We start from the raw sequence: 21,644 nt of genomic DNA on the forward strand, positions 1-21,644 counted from the left end.
AAGAATCAGACTTTCAGTGCAGGGTGAAATAAAATGATTTCCCTTGCATGTTCCCTCCCGAGACCTGCAAGGACGATTCTGAATGAGAGGGGAGGAATATCTTTTGTGATAATTCACAAACAGAAGCCAGCTTTTGTAAGGATTTATACCCGGAATGCATACTACTCGAGTGGTCTGAAAAACTTTAAGCCCAAAGCGGTTCTAGATTGTAATGGTCCAAGATTCTTGGGATGCTTGGCAGAAGCAAACACAAATCATCCTTAGAGGAGTCCACTTTCCAACCAGGTCTAACAGAATTCTCATAAAGTTCTAATGACTATCAGCTGCTATTCCAAAAGCAAAAAAGCAAAATGAAACAAGGCAGTAAAACCAAGAGCCAGCAGCAACAGTAAACAATAGACTCAGACCCCAAAAGGCATCACGTATTGGAATTAGCTTAAAGAACAAAAGAGATTAAATCTATGGATAAAGAGGAAGCAACTAAAAAAACAAACAAAAAAAGTCCAAACAGATTTGAGAAAGAACCAAATAAAACTAGAAATATAAAATAATTGAAATTAAAACCTCAATAGATCAACTTTAATTTCAGATTGGATATAGCTGAAAATTGAATTACAAACTGGGAAATTGATATAAATAAATTAATCAGAATATAATACAGAGCAAGAAGGAAACAGAAAATATGAAAGAAAAGAGTCATGGAGGATAGGAAGAGAAAGTCTAGCATTTATCTTATCAGAATTACAGAATGAGAAAGGAGCAAGAATAGGGTAGAGGAAATTTCTGGAAAATACCCAGAACTGATGAAAAACAGAAATATTTAAATTTGGGGTCAATTTAAAGGAACCCACATACTACACAATGATGCTGCAGGACACCGAAGGCAGGAGACGATCTTAAAACTAGTCAGAGAACAGAGGCAGATTACTTTCAAAGGAAAGACAGTGAAGCAGCAGAATTCTCAAAAGCAATAATGAAAATCAGGATTCAGTGGAGTAATATATTATCTTCAAAATGATAATAGAGAATCACTGTCAATCTAAAATTCTTTTCCTAGTGGAAGTACTTTTTAGGGTAATCATGTTCCCAATAGATCCTCACGAGAGAAAATTTTAAAGGCATAGGGAAAATGACATCAGATGACAAACTTTACATGTGAATAAATCTAAAGAAAAAAGACTATAAAGACAATAAAAGTAGTATTTCACGGAGTTCATAAAATTCCATTTAATTTAAATTTAAGATAAGTTATAATTTAAATTATAATTAAGATAAACAACAGCAATAACTGCTCCAGTATAAATGGAAAGGAGGGTGTTTGGAGTTAAAGTAATTTAAGAAGGGTAAAGATATTGATCAATGTTAGACTTTGACGCCTTTGTGTGTCAGGAGTAGTTACTAAATAAAGAGAAAGATTATAAAATTTCCAGGCTTAAAATAGGAAATTTTGGAATGAGAAAAGTAAGAACAATCTTAAGGAAGGTAAGAAAGAGAAAAAGAAACATAGACACGTGGGACAAATGGAAAGCAACATATCAATACTGAAATGAGAGATAAACCCAAATATTTTAGTATTTATATGAATGTAAATGAAGTCAGTTTCCTTTGAAAGTAAAAATTTAACTATATACCACTGACAAGAGACACATATAAAACTTAAGAAGACTTTTAGCAGAGAAGCTGAAAGTAAAAGGATGGAAAAATATATCTTGTGATTCTTAGCCCATAATTTCCTTAAAGGGAAAACTGTGCTAAAAATACAGTTGTAATGCCAGATACTTTAAGTGTCTTAAAGTGTCTGTTATATTACACATATTGGATTACAGGCTTAGAACCACAAGCTACCCGAGTTTGTATTTCTTTGATGTTTGACTGCATGTCTAGTTTATGACTTCAGGCTGTCAACACAGCTCCAGAGCAATCAAACCGTAAGGAGTGTTTATAAGGTGGTAATTTATTTTACTGATATATTTACAATGTTTCTCTCTGTCAAAACAAAGTTATTTCATTTACTTGTTCAATTAGATAAACTGGAATTAATATGCAGTTGCTTAAGAGAGCACAAAGTATTAAGAGGGAAGGTTTAAAGGCTTCTTTTTCAGGTGTGAGACTAAATATTCTTTTTTTAGGTCTCGTTAGAAATGATTTAAATGATCGTTTTGACTTAACGCTACTTCACATTTAACTGGAGCTGTTGCAGTACAACATCCCACATAAATCCTGCTCATATATGAAGGAAAAGTCCGGTTTAATCATTAGCTGTGATGGAGAATGCCTGAGCATTTTCATCAGGGGACTTTTTTTAGCCGTTTCATAAACGTAAGTTGAATAAATGGGCAGGAGAACTTTGTACTGGAGAGAAGGTGAAGGACAGTGCGTAGAGCCGGAATGGGAGGATGGATTTTGAGATGGAAAATGCACTTAAACTCAACATAAATTTGAGAACATCTGTGTAGACAGAAAGTCATTTTAATGAGGCATTCTTGAGAAATCCACCCCTAGGTCTTCACACATGGCTTATTCAAGACTATACGACTATGGAATATAAATTCCACTATACAATGCTTACGTGATCATTAATAATAAGCTATACATTACTTTGAGATACGGATGTTCAGTGATTGGGTGGGATACTCACTGGCAAAGTTTCCTACTAGCCTGGAAACTCATAACATACAAATTCATACCTCAGCAAAACTGTAAGATATGGACCTTATGCATCAATAGAAAGTGGCAGAACCTGTCAATATTAATTCTATGAATTTCTGGTTTCTACTCAGTCTGCTACTCGTATAAATTGAAGAGTGTGGAAAATGCTATTGTAAGAATAATCCTGCATAAAATTTACTGTCGGAAGATGCCAATTTTGCATTAATTTCCTGAAGTGTCAGCAGTGGATACTGATAAAGATATAATCCAGATGCACAAATTGATCTTTACTATGAGCAGAACATTAATTTTTCCCCTTGCAATATAGTACTTAACATCTGTGTTTAGAAATTTAACTTGAATTATCCACGCACAATTTGATATCTAAATCACTGGCCACAAACAGATTCCTGGTGTTCACACTTAGATCCAGGTGCTCATCAGCTGGAGACACCGTTAGAATCATATAGATTTTCTTAAAAACTTATTTTGCCCTCGAAGTGATCAGCCAAAGGTCAGGCTTTTACGAGCCCAATACATTATTTATGTAATATCAATCAGTCTCCTCCCCCCTTTTACGTTCCCTCTTGAGAGGCTGGCTCACTGACAGGGAGACTGTGCAGGTAGAGGGGTGCTGATATCTAGCTGTGCAGCTGTCCTGAAATGTACCTGGGATTTGTTGTCATCAGGGATGGTAGACAGCAGACATGGAAATGAATGAAGTTTACACTCACACAAACCTAGAAACGGGAGGCCCGGCAGGGCGTGCAGGGTCGTCAGGAGGCAGAGATGGGAGAGGGCAGAGCATGCCCAGAGCCTTTACTGGGGGTTTTGTGGGAAGGAAGGGGCGAGGCAGGGGAGGTACACTGGGTAAGCTCAGGACTGGAACGTTTGAGCAGTTTCAGTGGGCTTGGCTCCAGAGGTGGTCCCTAGTTGTCCATACCTAGCCCTGGGGGGAAACCCGGCGGGGGGTACTGGCGTGGTGTGTGAGAGTTTGATAAAGGAGATGACTGGGGTGTGGGCTCTGGATTGGTTGCTGTGTTTATCAAAGATGCGCTCCCAGGGGAGTCATTCACTATCTCTAGGAATTAGCTACCCTGCTAGTGTTTCCAGGATTAAGGCCCTACATGCCAGAGCTTCAAGAGTACTGAAAATAATAAAATATAGCCAGTATAGCAGCCTTGCCTTTGTCATCAGGCTAAATAAATCTACGTGTCACTATCTGGCCTGTTCACAGATTAGTGTAGCTATAGCTATTGTTACGTTAACCACGGAGATCAGAACCCCACGGTATTGCCATTTGTCTCCCCAAAGCAAAATTCTCACAAAGTGAAAAGAAAACAAAGGGCTGACACAAGTAACAAGTCATTAGTGACATAAACAAAGAGGAGGAATATGAAGTATGCATGGAGCCACCAGTGTTTTCCACAGTAACCAGGCAAGGGCCCTTCTCACTGGGACACATTTGGAAGATGCCTGACTGATAACCAAGGAAAGAAAAAGATTTTGATGTTCTTGACGGAGAGTGTACTTGGTTATGGTGCAGTCATTTGAAAAGGCTGCCTTGAACACTTTAAAGAACTAACTACCCTTTGTAGCTAATTTTCCAAAATAAGGACAATTAAGACCCACATTTTTATACAGATAACTTAAGGCGATGCAGATAGACAGACAGACAACCATACTGGCCTGGGGTTAACAAGAGATAGGTAATGAAACACCTAGGCTCCTTCCTCTGGAAGGGAGTCATCTAATATCTCTGGCCCTTCTTTTCTTCATCCTAAATATGAAATTTTTAAAAAATAAATAAATAAATATATTTATTTTTTGGCTGTGTTGGGTCTTTGTTGCTGCACACGGGCTTTCTCTAGTTGAGGCGAGCGGGGGCTGCTCTTTGTTGTGGTGCGCAGGCTTCTCATTGCGGTGGCTTCTCTTTGTTGCGGAGCACGGACTCTAGGCACATGGGCTGCAGTAGTTGTGGTACGCGGGCTCAGTCGTTGTGGCTCATGGGCTCTAGAGTGCAGGCTCAGTAGTTGTGGCGCATGGGCTTAGTTGCTCCGCGGCATGTGGGATCTTCCCAGACCAGGGCTCGAACCCGTGTCCCCTGCATTGGCAGGCGGATTCTTTTTTTTTTTTTTTTTTTGCGGTACGTGGGCCTCTCACTGTTGTGGCCTCTCCCGTTGCGGAGCATAGGCTCCGGATGTGCAGGCTCAGCGGCCATGGCTCACGGGCCTAGCCACTCCGCAGCATGTGGGATCTTCCCAGACCGGGGCACGAACCCGTGTCCCCCGCAATGGCAGGCGGACTCTCAACTACTGCGCCACCAGGGAAGCCCGGCAGGCAGATTCTTAACCACTGCGCCACCAGGGAAGTCCCCTAAATATGAAATGTTTGGATAAGATGATCTCCAAGGATTCCTCTAACCATAACACACACACACATACAGCACCATCATTATATCCCTGGGATGTTGCCTTCTTAAAATAAAGTGGTTAAATTGAAAGATATTTTGGAATGAGTGGTGAATTAAGCTTGATTTTGGACACTGAGTCCTACAAGATTATTTATTTTCCCTGACTCACTATGCAGACCCTATACTGTGTGGGTGCAACCTATTTTTATGTTTAATATATTTGCACTGAGAGGATTTGTTAGGAACTTAAACATGCAATTGGACAAGCAGGTGATTTAATCCATTCGGTCCCCCACCAACGTTTCTCATTTGGACGACATAACTTGCATCCACTATAGTTCAAGGGAAGTGCCAGTCAACAGTTTTTTTAGGCAGCAAGCCTTTCCTATTGGTCCCCAAAATAACTTAGTCATACCTTAGAGGTATCATCGCCTTCATCCTCGTGCACTGAGCTGGACGGTGAAGGAGTTGCAGACTTGCTTCCGGGAGGAGACGGCGAGTTGTGGGGGACACTGCTTCCCCCCATGTTCAATCCAAGCTGAGCACTTAGCTGTGATTGGTTGATGGTGGTGAGCTGGCCATGCAGCATCATGCCTGGCTGCTGCCTGAGCTCTGCAGGCTGACCCCTTGGTCTCATGGCCGCCATCTGAGGACGGGAGCTATACTGACTGCCTTCTGGGCTCCGTATATCTTGCACCTGTAAAAAAATTGCAGAGGAATAGTTTTTCACAAAACTTGTTTCTGGAAAAAATTCATAAAATTCCCTAGGCTTTAAAACTCCGTTAGGATGTCCTGATAAACTATACACATTCCCACCCCGTCACTCAGAGTAGGATAATCCTAACAGTACATATCACCCTGAATTTGAGAATTCAGTCAACATCACATTTCATTACTCAAGACCTGGTTGGTTATATTTACAGTCCTTCTTTACACTGCAACGAAATGCAAACATATAGCATTAACAGCTATTTACGGTGTAAGTTTCAAAATATTGATGCTTATTAGAGTGTCAGTATTATATAATTATTAGTGATTACAGCATTCACAGTAATTCATGAAACTATTTCTTTGATTCTCATCATTTAAAAAAGGTTTTGAAAGTTAAGCACACTATGGTTCTCAGTTTAATTCTATATAGGTTAGTACTGGCCAAATGATCTACGAACTTCCGACGCAGAACATTTACAGGCTGGTACTAACCAATTGATTAATTGACTATTGAAATGATTTGACTACACAGTCCGATTTGAAAGTAAAGCTCTAAAGTTGCAAGGTCACCATATTAATCCATTATGCTATCTGGGTCACTGCTTTTTAGCCTTAATGAGACTCACTCTTACAATTCAAGCAGTGAATTTCATCTCTGCAAGAATTAGAATTAAAAGCATTGGAGGATGAAGCTCTTAACATATCTAGAGGTCAAATGTGTTGTAAGAAGAGTGTGGTGGATTTCACTTAATGTTTCTCTGGCATTTTCAAACTTAAAATAATGGGGACTATTTTGTGGTGCTTACAGAAGCAGCTCAGTTTTGTTCACTCTGAAGGGTACTGGGGAGTTCATGCAGGTAGAGGGTTTATAAAACAAGAGAGAGAAAAAAAGAAACAAATGGAAAAAAGGGGGGCAATGAAGAGATATATGTTAAGGTTACATTTGGGAATGGAAAAAGTAAAACTAATGTTACCTTTCTCTATTTCATTAAAAAAAAAAAAACCCATATAGTGTCAGAATGCCTAGTAACTACCCGTCTGCAAATGTTACCACCATGACATGGAAATAATGAAAAGGTCAATTAAATAACTTAGTCATAGGATTTTTTTTTTCTTTTGGTAATAAAATCATTTTCTACCAATGCTCTCTAGTCATTTTACCAACCTAGTTAGACCTCCCTGAAACTGGAGTGGTTACTGAAGAGGTGTCTGCCTGTGTTCTCTGCATTAGGTTTACTGTCTCCACCATAAGGCATCTTATTAGTCAATACCTTTTGACCTTTCCAAGTCTTGCTACTGCTTTATCTTCAGACTCAGATCTAGGAATCCTAGACTCTGGCTCTCCTGTGTGAAGGGTTAGTCTGGGTCTATGGCTTTGTACCCATTGATTGCCTGGTTTAAATCAACCTTTTTCCCATAATTTAAACCACGTTCCTCCAATCCTTCAAAAGTAGCTCATAGCTCTTCTTTTTATGAAACCCCTCATTAAGCAGGTATCACTATTCAGGGATACATGTTAGCGCTGCAGAGGCTCTGGTGACATGTTCTCAATCTACAGAAGAGGAGACTGAGGGGCTTTGAATGTCTGTTGAATAAATATATAAATGAATGACTAAAACCCAGAGATCTTAAATGACTTCCCCAAACTGCACAGTTGGAGTTAAAACCTACATCTCTCAATTCCAGTCTTTGATACTTCCTACTGTATTAAGCAGCTGATGCAATATTTTACGTGTCCCAAAGAGAGAGTTATAGTTAATTAAAGATAGTCAAAAACACCCATCCAATATTGCCTACCTGGATCCATGGTTTTTATCTAGCCCATTCATGTTGCCTCCACTCAGATTTACTAAAATAGCTTCTGTTCCTGCTTAACTGTTCCTATAACTTCCATAATCTGACCTTCCCTGTGAAATAATACTAGCTTTCACAGTTATCCATAAAGTTGTGCCGCTGAGTCTTTTTCAGGCCCATACTCTAAGGCCCTGAGGTCCTACTGTGTTCTTCCTTAGACCCTTAGCATGTAGAACGGGTGTCTCATTGTGGGCACAGAGTAATGGGTGCCCGTAAAGGGCACTGTCCTATATAGGGCAGCTCCCTCTCCCAGCCCTGCACCAAATAAAGCACTCACACGCATATTCAAACATATCTGTTTGTAGAGGACACATTTTTAGAGCCCTGCAAATTAAAAATGTTTACTAACAAAATCATACTTTAAATTATCTTTCCAAACGTATGTAGCTAATTGATATCTTTATTTCTCTGTCACGTAAATCCCAAGTCACAAGCATGAACAGTTGTAACCTATCGGGAGCCCACTTCTCACTCTTTCAGAAATATTGTGGTTTTCACGTGACATTGCAGAAGATGATCTCTAAATTGACTTACACACAGAATTTCCAGATTTACGACTACAAATTTCACTTTAGAGCACCTATCTCTTCCTCCATTCTGTAATCTTTTTTATTGTTTTCTCATGCTAATTAGTGTGGTGGGTAGATCTCTGAGAACTAAAATTGTATTTCCACCTTTGTTATATTAGTAGAAGGAGGTGGGCATGGTGGAAGGGGGTAGGGAATCAATCTGGGTCGGGACCACAGAGTACTCAACAGGGTACCACTTTTTCAACAGACTCATCATTAGTTCAAAATATGGTGTCACCAATGGTGTTAGGCCAGCAGACAGCAGCTTTAACACTGAATCGAAGAATAATTTTCCTTTGTGGAGGTGGCAAGCACGAATCAGAGAGCACACTCATCTCTTGAGGCCTCAGGTGCACTTAGCAGTAGAGCTTAACACCCTTGGTGACATTTCTGAATTAGGAGTTTTTCCATTTCACCTTGCTTTGACAGAAGTCAGTTTACTATTTATCGCTGCCTAATGTATAATATGGGGCACATTAAACTGGAGGGGCTCTGATTACTGAAAACTAAGAATAATTAGTCAGCTCATGAAGGCAAGCAAATGTTCTGATTACTGGTTTCCTTCTAGGAAGATCGTGACTAACTACAGGTCTTAATGTGAAATACGAAACTTCAACTTGCAAAATATGATTTCTTGTTACTCTCCAGCATTTTCAAGTTACCGTGAATAATTCCCTTAAGTCATGCTTAATCTCAGCTGCTGTTCTGACTCCCCCGAGCTCCTTCACTGACTTTATTCTTCTTACAACTTTCCACCCCTAAATGATTCCCTAACATTCTGGTTTTGAGTCGCATTTCTTCATCCAGCTAAGATGCATCATGATTTTGTTAATGGGGAACGTTCTAAATGAAAACGTGCAATTCTGGCCCAGACTCCAGGTCTAACTCTGCTAGATGTCACTACTTGGACATCACCCCTGCTGGAAAACCAAACAAGGTTTTCTTTCTCAAAACTATTTTGTACTCTGTGCCCAATTTCTTTCGATGATACCTTCATCCTCCCCGTCACTTCTACTCAAAATGTTCTAGTAATTTTGGATTCATTCTTTTTCGATCACACTCTTCTTGTGAGTTCCACCGAGTCTGCTCTACAATACCCCTTCCATCTTCCCTTCCTCTCATTCACACACCATTCACGTATTTCAGGCCTTCATTACTTCCTCACTTGCAATAGCTACTTAACTAAAAAGAATATCTTCACATCCACCCCAAAGAGTACTGTAAAATTAATCTTCATGAGCCAGACTTAAAACCTTCCCAGTGATATCTGCCTACTAAATTGAATCCAAAATGTTTAGCATACCATTCAAGATTCCAAATGAACTTTATTCCTTATAAGCGTCCTTCATACACTTGATTGTTCAACCAAACCCAACTAACTGCTTTCCTTTGCCTCTCTCTCCCTTGAACATGTGCCTTTGTCTATGATGCTCTTTCAGCATTCACTTTCTGAGCATTTGCTGTTTGAACTTTTGAAAAACAGTTACAAAAAATACTTTGCTCAGTGATTTGTGGTTTGCACAGAACTATTACCTCCTGGGCCTCATAATTCCCCCTTGAGGTAGTCCTACAGAAATGGCTGTTTTGTACAAGTTTATTGAGAATGGTAGAGGATAAATGGTCTCAGATCTCTCTACCAACAATGATTAAAGTGGAAACATGCTTATTTTCCATATTTGTGATCTTTTCACAATTCCACGATGCCATTACCATAATCACATATCCAAACCCTGAATATACTGGGTTGGCCAAAAAGTGCCTACGGTTTTTAAGTAAAAATAAAAGACACAGTTTTCATTTTCGCCAAGAACTTTATTGAACAACGTATTCACCCTTTTATTCCACTACCTTCTGCCATTTTCCAGGCAATTCATAATTCCATCATCCCAAAACATTTTATCTTTTTGAGCAAAGAACTGTTCCAGGGGCCTTTATTTTTTTTTTAACATCTTTATTGGAGTATAATTGCTTTACATTGTTGTGTTAGTTGCTGCTGTATAACAAAGTGAATCAGCTATACATATACATATATCCCCATATCCCCTCCTTCTTGCATCTCCCTCCCACCCTCCCTATCCCACCGCTCTAGGTGGTCACAAAGCACCTAGCTGATCTCCCTGTGCTATGCAGCTGCTTCCCACTAGCTATCTATTTTACATTTGGTAGTGTATATATGTCCATGCCACTCTCTCACTTCATCCCAGCTTACCCTTCCCCCTCCCCGTGTCCTCAAGTCCATTCTCTACGTCTGAGTCTGTATTCCTGTCCTGCCTCTACATTCTTCAGAACTTCTTTCTTTTTTTTAGATCCCATATATATGTGTTAGAATACGGTATTTGTTTTTCTCTTTCTGACTTACTTCACTCCGTACGACAGACTCGAGGTCCACCCACCTCACTACAAATAACTCAATTTTGTTTCTTTTTATGGCTGAGTAATATTCCATTGTATTTATGTGGCACATCTCCTTTATCCATTCATCTGTCGATGGACACTTAGGTTGCGTCCGTGTCCTGGCTATTGTAAATAGTGCTGCAATGAACACTGTGGTACACGACTCTTTTTGAATTATGGTTTTCTCAGGGTATATGCCCAGTAGTGGGATTGCTGGGTCATATGGTAGTTCTATCTTTAGTTTTTTAAGGAACCTCCATACTGTTCTCCATAGTGGCTGTATCAATTTACATTCCCACCAGCAAAAGGGTTCCCTTTTCTCCACACCCTCTCCATCATGTATTGTTTGTAGATTTTTTGATGATGGCCATTCTGACCAGTGTGATACCTCACTGTAGTTTTGATTTGCATTTCTCTAATGATTAGTGATGTTGAGCATCCTTTCATGTGTTTGTTGGCATTCTGTATATCTTTGGAGAAATGTCTATTTAGGTCTTCTGCCCATTTTTGGATTGGGTTGTTTGATTTTGATATTGAGCTGCATGATCTGCTTGTATATTTTGGAGATTAATCCTTTGTCAGTTGCTTCATTTGAAAATATTTTCTCCCATTCTGAGGGTTGTCGTTTTGGCTTGTTTATGGTTTCCTTTGCTGTGCAAAAGCTTTTAAGTTTCATTAGGTTCCATTTGTTTATTTTTGTTTTTATTTCCATTTCTCTAGGAGGTGGGTCAAAAAGGATCTTGCTGTGATTTAGGTCATAGACTGTTCTGCGTATATTTTCCTCTAAGAGTTTTATAGTGTCTGGCCTTACATTTAGGTCTTTAATCCATTTTGAGTTTATCTTTGTGTATGGTGTTAGGGAATGTTCGAATTTCATTCTTTCAAATGTAGCTGTCCACTTTTCCCAGCACCACTTACTGAAGAGACTGTCTTTTCTCCATTGTATATTCTTGCCTCCTTTATCAAAGATAAGGTGACCATATATGTGTGGGCTTATCTCTGGCCTTTCTATCCTGTTCCATTGACCTCTATTTCTGTTTCTGTGCCAGTACCATACCGTCTTGATGACTGTAGCTTTGTAGTATAGTCTGAAGTCAGGGAGCCTGATTCCTCTAGCTCCGTTTTTCGTTCTCAAGATTGCTTTGGCTATTCGGGGTCTTTTGTTTTTCCAAACAAATTTTGAAATTTTTTGTTCTAGTTCTGTGAAAAATGCCAGTGGTAGTTTGATAGGGATTGCATTGAATCTGTAGATTGCTTTGGGTAGTACAGTCATTTTCACAATATTGATTCTTCCAATCCAAGAACATGGTATATCTCTCCACCTATTTGTATCATCTTTAATTTCTTTCATCGGTGTCTTATAGTTTTCTGCATACAGGTCTTTTGTCTCCTTAGGTAGGTTTATTCCTAGGTATTTTATTCTTTTTGTTGCAGTGGTAAATGGGAGTGTTTCCTTAATTTCTCCATCAGATTTTTCATTATTAGTGTATAGGAATGCAAGAGATTTCTGTGCATTACTTTTGTATCCTACTACTTTACCAAATTCATTGATTAGCTCTCGTAATTTTCTAGTAGCATCTTTAGGATTCTTTACGTATAGTATCATGTCATCTGCAAAGAGTGACAGTTTTACTTCTTCTTTTCTGATTTGGATTCCTTTTATTTCTTTTTCGCCTCTGATTGCTGTGGCTAAAACTTCCAAAACTGTGTTGAATAATAGTGGCAAGAGTGGGCAACTCTGTCTTGTTCCTGATCTTAGTGGAAATGGTTTCAGTTTTTCAACATTGAGAAAGATGATGGCCATGGGTTTGTCATATATGGCCTTTATTATCTTTAGATAGGTTCCCTCTATGCCTACTCTCGGGAGAGTCTTTATCATAAATGAGTATTGAACTTTGTGGAAAGCTTTTTCTGCATCTATTGAGATGATCATATGGTTTTTATCCCTCAGTTTGTTAATACAGTGTATCACTTTGATTGATTTGTGTAGATTGAAGAATCCTTGCATTCCTGGGATAAATCCCACTTGATCATGGTGTATGATCCTTTTAATGTGCTGCTGGATTCTGTTTGCCAGTATTTTGTTGAGGATTTTTGCATGTATGTTCACCAGTGATATTGGCCCGTAGTTTTCTTTCTTTGTGATATCCTTGTCTGGTTTTGGTATCAGGGTGATGGTGGCCTCGTAGAATGAGTTTGGGAGTGTTCCTCCCTCTGCTATATTTTGGAAGAGTTTGAGAAGGATAGGTGTTAGCTCTTCTCTAAATGTTTGATAGAATTTGCCTGTGAAGCCATCTGGTCCTGGGCTTTTGTTTGTTGGAAGATTTTTAATCACAGTTTCAGTTTCAGTGCTTGTGATTGATCTGTTTATATTTTCTATGTCTTCCTGGTTCAGTCTCGGAAGGTTGTGCTTTTCTAAGCATTTGTCCATTTCTTCCAGGTTGTCTATTTTATTGGCATATAGTTGCTTGTAGTAATCTCTCATGATCCTTTGTATTTCTGCAGTATCAGTTGTTATTTCTCCTTTTTCATTTCTAATTCCCTTGATTTGAGTCTTCTCCCTTTTTTTCTTGATGAGTCTGGCTAATGGTTTATCAATTTTGTTTATCTTCTCAAAGAACCAGCTTTTAGTTTTATTGATCTTTGCTGCTGTTTCCTTCATTTCTTTTTCATTTATTTCTGATCTGATCTTTATGATTTCTTTCCTTCTGCTAACTTTGGGGGTTTTTTTGTTCTTTCTCTAACTGCTTTAGGTGTAAGGTTATGTTGTTTATTTGAGAGTTTTCTTGTTTCTTGTGGTAGGCTTGTATAGCTATAAACTTTCCTCTTAGAACAGCTTTTGCTGCATCCCGTAGGTTTTGGGCCATTGTGTTTTCATTTTCATTTGTTTCTAGGTATTTATTGATTTCCTCTTTGATTTCTACAGTGATCTCTTAGTTATTTAGTAGCGTACTGTTTAGCCTCCATGTGTTTGTATTTTTTACAGTTTTTTTCCCTGTAATCAATATCTAGTCTCATAGCGTTGTGGTAGGAAAAGATACTTGATACAATTTCAATTTTCTCAAATTTACCAAGGCTTGATTTGTGACCCAAGATATGATCTATCCTGGAGAATGTTCCATGAGCACTTGAGAAAAATGTGTATTCTGTTGTTTTTGGATGGAATGTCCTATAAATATCAATTAAGTTCAACTTGTTTAATGTGTCATTTAAAGGTTGTGTCTCCTTATTTTCTTTTTCTTTCTTTTTTTAAAATTTATTTATTTTTGGCTGTGTTGGGTCTTCATTGCTGTGCACAGGCTCTTCTCTAGTTGTGGCAAGTGGGGGCTACTCTTTGTTGCGGTACACGGGCTTCTCCTTGCAGTGGCTTCTCTTGTTGCAGAGCATGGGCTCTAGGTGCGCAGGCTTCAGTTGTTGTGGTTTGTGGGCTAAGCAGCTGTGGCTTGTGGGCTCTAGAACGCAGGCTCAGTAGTTGGGCACATGGGTTTAGGTGCTCCGTGGCATGTGGGATCTTTCCGGACCAGGGCTCAAACTGAATTCCCCTGCATTGGCAGGCGGTTTCTTAACCACTGTGCCACCAGGGAAGCCCCTCCTTATTTATTTTCATTTTGGATGATCTGTCCATTGGTGAAAGTGGGGTGTTAAACTCCCCTACTATGATTGTGTTACTGTAGATTTCCCCTTTTATGGTTGTTAGTATTTGCCTTATGTATTGAGGTGCTCCTATGTTGGGTGCATATATATTTACAATTGTTTTATCTTCTTCTAGGATCGATCCCTTGATCATTATGTAGTGTCCTTCTTTGTCTCTTGTAATAGTCTTTATTTTAAAGTCTACTCCATCTGATATGAGAATTGCTACTCCAGCTTTCGTTTGATTTCCATTTGCATGGAATATCTTTTTCCATCCTCTCACTTTCAGTCTGTATGTGTCCCTAGGTCTCAAGTGGGTCTCTTGTAGACAGCATATATACAGGTCTTGTTTTTGTATCCATTCAGCCAGTCTATGTCTTTTGGTTGGCACATTTAATCCATTTACATTTAAGGTAACTATCAATATGTATGTCCCTGTTACCATTTTCTTAATTGTTTTGGGTTTGTTATTGTAGGTCTTTTCCTTCTCTTGTGTTTCCTGCCTAGAGAAGTTCCTTTAGCGTTTCTTGTAAAGTTGGTTTGGTGGTGCTGAATTCTCTTAGCTTTTACTTGTCTGTAAAGGTTTTAATTTTTTTCGTCGAATCTGAATGAGATCCTTGCTGGGTAGAGTAATCTTGGTTGTAGGTTTTTCCCTTTCATCACTTTAAATATGTCCTGCCACTCCCTTCTGGCTTGCAGAGTTTCTGCTGAAAGATCACCTGTTAACCTTATAGGGATTCCCTTGTGTGATTTTTGTTGCTTTTCCCTTGCTGCTTTTAATATTTTTTCTTTGTATTTAATTTTTGATAGTTTGATTAATATGTGTCTTGGCATGTTTCTCCTTGGATTTATCCTGTATGGGACTCTCTGTGCTTCCTGGACTTGACTATTTCCTTTCCCATATTAGGAATGTTTTCAACTATAAATCTCTTCAAATATTTTCTCAGTCCCTTTCTTTTTCTCTTCTTCTTCTGGGACCCGCTATAATTCGAATGTTGGTGCGTTTAATGTTGTCCCAGAGGTGGTTGTTGTCCTCAATTGTTTTCATTCTTTTTTCTTTATTCTGCTCTGCAGTAGTTATTTCCACTATTTTATCTTCCAGGTCACTTACCCACTCTTCTCCTCAGTTATTCTGCTATTGATTCCTTCTAGAGAGTTTTAAATTTCATTTATTGTGTTGTTCATCATTGTTTGTTTGCTCTTTAGTTCTTCTAGGTCCTTATTAAACGTTTCTTTTATTTTCTCCATTTTGTTTCCAAGGTTTTGGATCATCTTTACTATCATTACTCTGAATTCTTTTTCAGGTAGACTGCCTATTTCCTCTTCATTTGTTTGGTCTGGTGGGTTTTTACCTTGCTCCTTTATCTGCTGTGTATTTCTCTGTCTTCTCCTTTTGCTTAACTTACTGTGTTTGGGGTCTCCATTTCACAGGCTGCAGGTTTGTAGTTCCCGTTGTTTATGGTGTCTGCCCCTAGTGGCTCAGTTTGGTTCAGTGGGTTGTGTACACTTCCTGGTGGAGGGGACTAGTGCCTGTGTTCTGGTGGATGAGGCTGGATCTTGTCTTTCTGGTGGCAGGACTGCGTCCGGTGGTGGGTTTTGGGGTGTCTGTGAACTCAATATGATTTTAGGCAGCCTCTCTGCTAATGGGTGGCGTTGTGTTTCTGTCTTGCTAGTTGTTTGGCATAGGGTGTCCAGCACTGGAGCTAGCTGGTCGTTGAGTGGAGCTGGGTCTTAGCATTGAGACAGAGATCTCTGGGATAGCTCTTGCCGATTTATATTACATGGGGCCGGGAGGTCTCTGGTGGACCAATGTCCTGAACTCAGCTCTCCCACCTCAGAGGTTCAGGCCTGACAGCCGCCCGGACCACCAAGACCCTTTTGGGAAGTCTGAGGTCTTCTGCCAGCATTCAGTAGGTGTTCTGTAGGAGTTGTTCCACATGTAGATGTATTTTTGATGTATTTGTGGGGAGGAGGATGATCTCCACGTCCTACTCCTCTGCCATCTTGAAGGTGCTCCCCAGGTGCCTTTTACAGTCTTCCAGGGAACTGAAAGTTTTTCCATTAAAAGAATTTTGTAAAGACCTAAATAAATGGAAATCCGAAGGTGCAGTGTCTGATGAATACGGAGGATGAATCAGAAGTTCTCAGCCAAGCTGTAACAGTTTTTGTCTGGTCATCTAAGAAACATGCTGTCTTGCGTTATCCTGATGGAAGATAATGAGTTTTTTGTTGACTAATTCTGGATGCTTTTGTCGAGGGCTGCTTTCAGTTGGTCTAATTGGGAGCAGTACTTGTTGGAATTAATCGTTTGGTTTTCCGGAAGGAGCTCATAATAAAGGACTCCCTTGTAATCCCACAATATACACAGCATCACCGTCCTTGGATGAAGACCAGCTTTTGGTGTAGTTGGTGTTGGTTCATGTCACTTACCCCACGATCTCTTCCATTTCACATTAATGTACAGTATCTACTTTTCATCACCAATCACAATTTGTTTTAAAAACGGAACGTTTTCATTACATTTAAGTAGACAATCTAATGCAGAAATATGGTCAAGAAGGGTTTTTTTTTGGCTTAACTTATGTGGAACCCAAACATCAAAGGGAGTAACATAATCAAGCTGGTGCAAATGATTTTCAGTGCTTGATTTGGATATTTTGAGTATGTTGGCTATCTCTCACGTGGTATAACATTGATTGTTCTCAATTAATGTCTCGATTTGATCGCTATCTACTTCAACTGACCATGGAGCATCGTCCAGCAAGAAATCTCCAGCATGAAACTCTGGAAACCACTTTTGACATATTCGATCAGTCACAGCACCTTTTCCATAAACTGCACAAATCTATTTTTTGCATTTCGGTTGTGTTTCTACCTTTCCTGAAATAATAAAGCAGACGGACTTCCCTGGTGGTCAGTGGTAAATAATCCTCCTGCCAAAGCAGGGGACACAGGTTCGACCCCTGGTCAGGGAACTAAGATCCCATGTGCCACGGGGCAACTAAGCCTGCGCACCACAACTACTGAGCCTGCACCTCAATGAGAGAGCCCGCGTGCCACAACTAGAGAGAGAGAACCCACATGTCTCAGCGAAGACCATCCCGCGTGCTGCAACTAAGACCCAACACAGCCAAAAAAAAAAAAGAAAATTAAAAAAGTTTTTTTAAAAACAGAAATAATAAAGCATAATATCCCAAAAATGTTGTTTTCTTCCACCTTCAATATTAAAATGGCTACACAAAAATTCACCAACTTTGATAAGTCTTTTGTTAAATGCATGCTGATATGACAGCTGTCACATATGATCTAACAAAATTGTTTTGAATGAAGTTAAAGACAACTAAGTGCTATGAGAGCCACCTTATGGAAGAAAATCAATGAACCTTTTGGGCAACCCAATATTTTGAAGTGAAGTTCAAAAGTTAGCTCATCTACAAAGCTTTAAGAACCTTCTTATTATGAACTACCAAAGCATTGTTTGTACTTTCTTTGTGGGACATTACTTTTAAATTTCTTAAACGTGTATTCCTAGACAGTAATCATGATTTGTACATGACTAATGCATTTTTCAATCCTTCCTGAGGTCTCTTTTAGTTACATTAGGTATTCCAAGTATTCCAAAAATACCTGCCTAGTCAGTATATAAATGAAGAAATAAACACTACAAGTATAAACTGACTTTAACCAGTTTGATGATCTTTATTTTTTCCTGTGAACATCATCTAGCATTAGCCCCAAGATGAAAAGAAAATATGAATAATGTCTGTTTCCATTTGTGGCAGAAACCTCAAGCTGTACCCTCTAACACTCATTTACTTTTGTCTGGAGGGACAGGCCTCCGGTAGTTGGTTGTCTAGCTGGAAAGCTGGCTAACAGAGGGCACTGCCTCCTTCCTCTGAAGCTCTGTATGGCCATGTGACCATGTTTTGGCTACTGAAATATAAATAAAAGTGTTGGGAGGTACTTCCAGGAAATCTCCTTGAAGGAAGGGTTCACCTTCTTTTGTTCTTTTTTGCTGGCAAAAATGTGGGTGTGATGATTAGAACTCAGGAAAATGTCTCGGACCAAGAGGCAGCGCCCTTAGGATGTTGGAGGCACAGGAAAGAAGCCTGAGTGTCCGATTATCATGAAGACACCGGACCCTGGACAACCTACTTACTGTGGCAGTATTTAATGTGGAAGGGAAGAAAATGTTCATCTTTTTTCAGTGGTTTTGAGTTTCCTGTTATATGTAGCAGAACTAATCTTGACTGATACACCCTAATAGATTATAAACTCAAAAAAGCAGGGATAGAATCTACTTCGTTTACCATTTTAGCCCTAGTTATCTAGCACAGACCTTGGCACATAGTAGATACTCAACACATATTTGCTTGAGTTCCACTGAATAGATGCTCAGGTACATTTAGGATTGATGACTCTGGCTTCACATAAATAATACCACAAATCCTTGATCTTTGGAAAACTACATTTGCTAAATTCTCAGGACTCAAATGTCTCAAGGTACTTTCTAACCTGTGTGTGAATTTCTCATTTTGTTTATTTCAAGCCCAGTGAACTTTGTTTTTTCTTGGCTAAAAGTCCTCCATGTTGTTGGTATTTTAATTTTGAATGGCTCTTAATATTTATCTCCCCATCGGGGAAACTCAATCCATTGAAAATGGATGCTAGATTTCACTTTTTTGAAAACGGGAACTGTTTCCTTAAATTTTACAGATTGTTACTGAGGACCAATATTGTTCTTTAATTATGGGAGCTAACAAATGTCAATTAAAGTAATGGAGGAAGATTATGATGATGACGATTATGATGAACTCCACTGAGTTCCTTCAAAACCTTTTTCCAATTAATGGAAAGCAAAAGCTCAGTTAAAACCAATTAGGAAACCAAAGCAGATATCATGTGTTATCCCTCATGACCTGCCTTGTAATCCATGGCTTGATGCTAATACCATGTTTCTTTCTCCCCTGGCCCATACCTACAGCATAAGAGCGGCAGGTTGAGAATACAGCTTGAGTGGGAAACTTCAGGCACGCTATTTGATACATATTTCAACACGTGTTCTCACGTTATTTTTCTTGGATTCTCTTTGAAAAGGAAAAGAAAAAAATACCCAAGTTGTTCATCTCAGATTATTTTAAAAAATGAGTAACACTTTGGTAAAAGTAATACCAAAAGAAAAGAAAAATCCTTAAAACAACATTAGTTGTATTCGTGACAAAAGGGCATTAAAATCTCACACTTGAACGGCACCAGAACAAATGAAGGCCTGCGTTTCAGCATTTAAAATTGTGTGTTTCACAATCCTTCAGAGTCTGTTTTCTTCTTTCAGATATCAGCATCCTTCCCAGTCCAACATGTGAACCTTGAAAGCTATCATTATCGCTGCCTCTAGCAGACAATCCATATCAAAACAGTCGTACACATAAAGCTCTAATGATGTCTTGGCTTTCTCTGCTCTGATCCAGCTGTTTGAGTGAACAGCAGTTGGTGAACAGAGCCTGGAACATGGGGAGCCCCGAGGCCTTATTTGCTAATGCGGCTCCACCAGCTGCTGCCTTCTGTGGGCTTTGTGGGCGAGGCCTGGAATTTTGCCAGTTGCAGCAGGAACAAGAGAACGTGAGGGATCTCTGAAGCCCTTCCGTTTACCCCTGTCTGTCAGAATTTGACACCCTTTGCTGATGAGTGCTTTTCCCAGGGCTATGAGGAGACCCCGCTGGCTTAGGCTGTGACAAGTGCTTACTCTCGGTCCCTTTTATACACACTATCAAACACACACCATCCTCAGCATCTAAAGAAAAACTTCTGAGCCTTGCTCTTGGTACCCCATCCAGCCTTGCATGATTAATCAGGCCAGGAAGGCTAAGCACTTCCATTTTTCTTAGGAATAATGCACTCTAAGAGGCTAGGAGAAGAATGTAAATGTTGATATTATTTAAGTCCCCAATTTGATTACATATTTTTGCCAGGGATTCAATTAATATGTAAATGTATACACCCAGACAAATTCGTGGGTAAATTTAGTAGTCAAATTTTATTTATTATTTTCCTAAATACATTTCCAAGAGAGAGCTAAATTATCTGTTGTCCAAATTAAATCATTTCTATGTGATCTCCTCGTGTGATCTATTTATTATTTAAAAACGTATTTTAAATAAATTTTAACACTTTTTTGCTATTAGATTTCTGATTTTGAAGACTGATATTTAACGTCAGAAGAGGGGAAATCTGGGAAATACATATGCAGCTCGAAAGAAAGATTAAAGATTTTTATGAAAATGTATTTTTATCCTAATATTTGGTCAGAATAACTTGATTTCAACTCTGAAGTTCCAAAAAAATTGTTTTTGAATTTAACATTCTACTTTTCTTCCAAAAGACAATATGAACAAATAGTGCTCAGATTTCTTTACAATGCACTAAAATGGAATATTTATAGTTTAGTTAGGATAGTCATCATAAAACTATTACAAGAAAGCAAGAACTCTGGAGCATAATTCATTAAATATTTGCCAAAAGAGAATTACCATCCTTGGGGAGGACTAAAACCACCTCGGAAAGCAAGCACTCATGTCCATGTGACCTTCCATAACACCTGACCATCCTCCTCCCTCAAACTGGGGTCTCTCCCTCATTGTAGCCTCTTCCATGAATCAGGACCCTTATTACACAAGGGATTTGATATGATAGAGGAAAACATCATTGAAAGTTTTAAACATCATGGCTAAAATTTATACTGGCTAAAGATCATTTTAAATTAAAAAATTTTAATTTAATTAATTTTTTGTATGCTCTCCCAGGGATGAACCAAAGATCAAACATCGAAGACAGAAAGCCACAGAAGGAGGGAGGACCCCCAACCTCTGAATATCCTCAGTGTCTTTGCCAGGTCCTGACCCTCCCTGACAGAGCTGGACTTCTATTTCTGTTACATCCCCTAGATCCAGAAGGAAACATCTTAGTTGCCCTAGTGTATGCATCCAGATTCATTTTTACAAACTGGAAAAGCAATTCTATATCATTTTATTTGATTTCTTTTTCTTCCTTTTTCCAGATGGGAGGTAGTGTGCTATGGTGGAGGAAACCCTGCTCATGACATCATCAGACTAGCTCTGATCCTAATGAGCTGTCTTACTTTTAATAATTAATATGGCCCTCATTTTCCACCTCTGCAAAATAGGTGGATAACAACTTTTCAGCAGCAAATATTTATTGAGTGCTTACTCTAGAGGCGCTGCTCTAGGTACCAGGTAAACAACAGTGACCAAGCACACTAAAATCCCTCCCCTCCTCAGCTGGTTTTCCAGCAGGGCAAACAGACAATGTGATAAATAAGTGTTAGACGTAGTTTGTTTGATAGTGGTAAGTTTTAAACAGACCAACCTGAGAGAAATGTACTGACCTTAATGCTTGCTTCAAAG

The 21,644-nt window shown here is 39.1% G+C and overlaps 1 protein-coding gene across 2 annotated transcripts in view; it reads right to left on the reverse strand.

The window, feature by feature from the left end:
* Positions 1 to 21,644, reverse strand: part of TOX (thymocyte selection associated high mobility group box) — a 296,795-nt gene that overhangs the window by 42,956 nt on the left and 232,195 nt on the right. For both annotated transcript variants that reach the window (XM_060116132.1, XM_060116131.1), the window contains one exon: positions 5,478 to 5,759. In XM_060116132.1, the coding sequence (XP_059972115.1) occupies positions 5,478 to 5,759 (282 nt within the window). The remainder of the gene's footprint in view (positions 1 to 5,477; positions 5,760 to 21,644) is intronic.

Source organism: Mesoplodon densirostris, chromosome 13 (genome assembly GCF_025265405.1).
Source record: "Mesoplodon densirostris isolate mMesDen1 chromosome 13, mMesDen1 primary haplotype, whole genome shotgun sequence".
NCBI classification, from domain to species: Eukaryota; Metazoa; Chordata; class Mammalia; order Artiodactyla; family Ziphiidae; genus Mesoplodon; species Mesoplodon densirostris.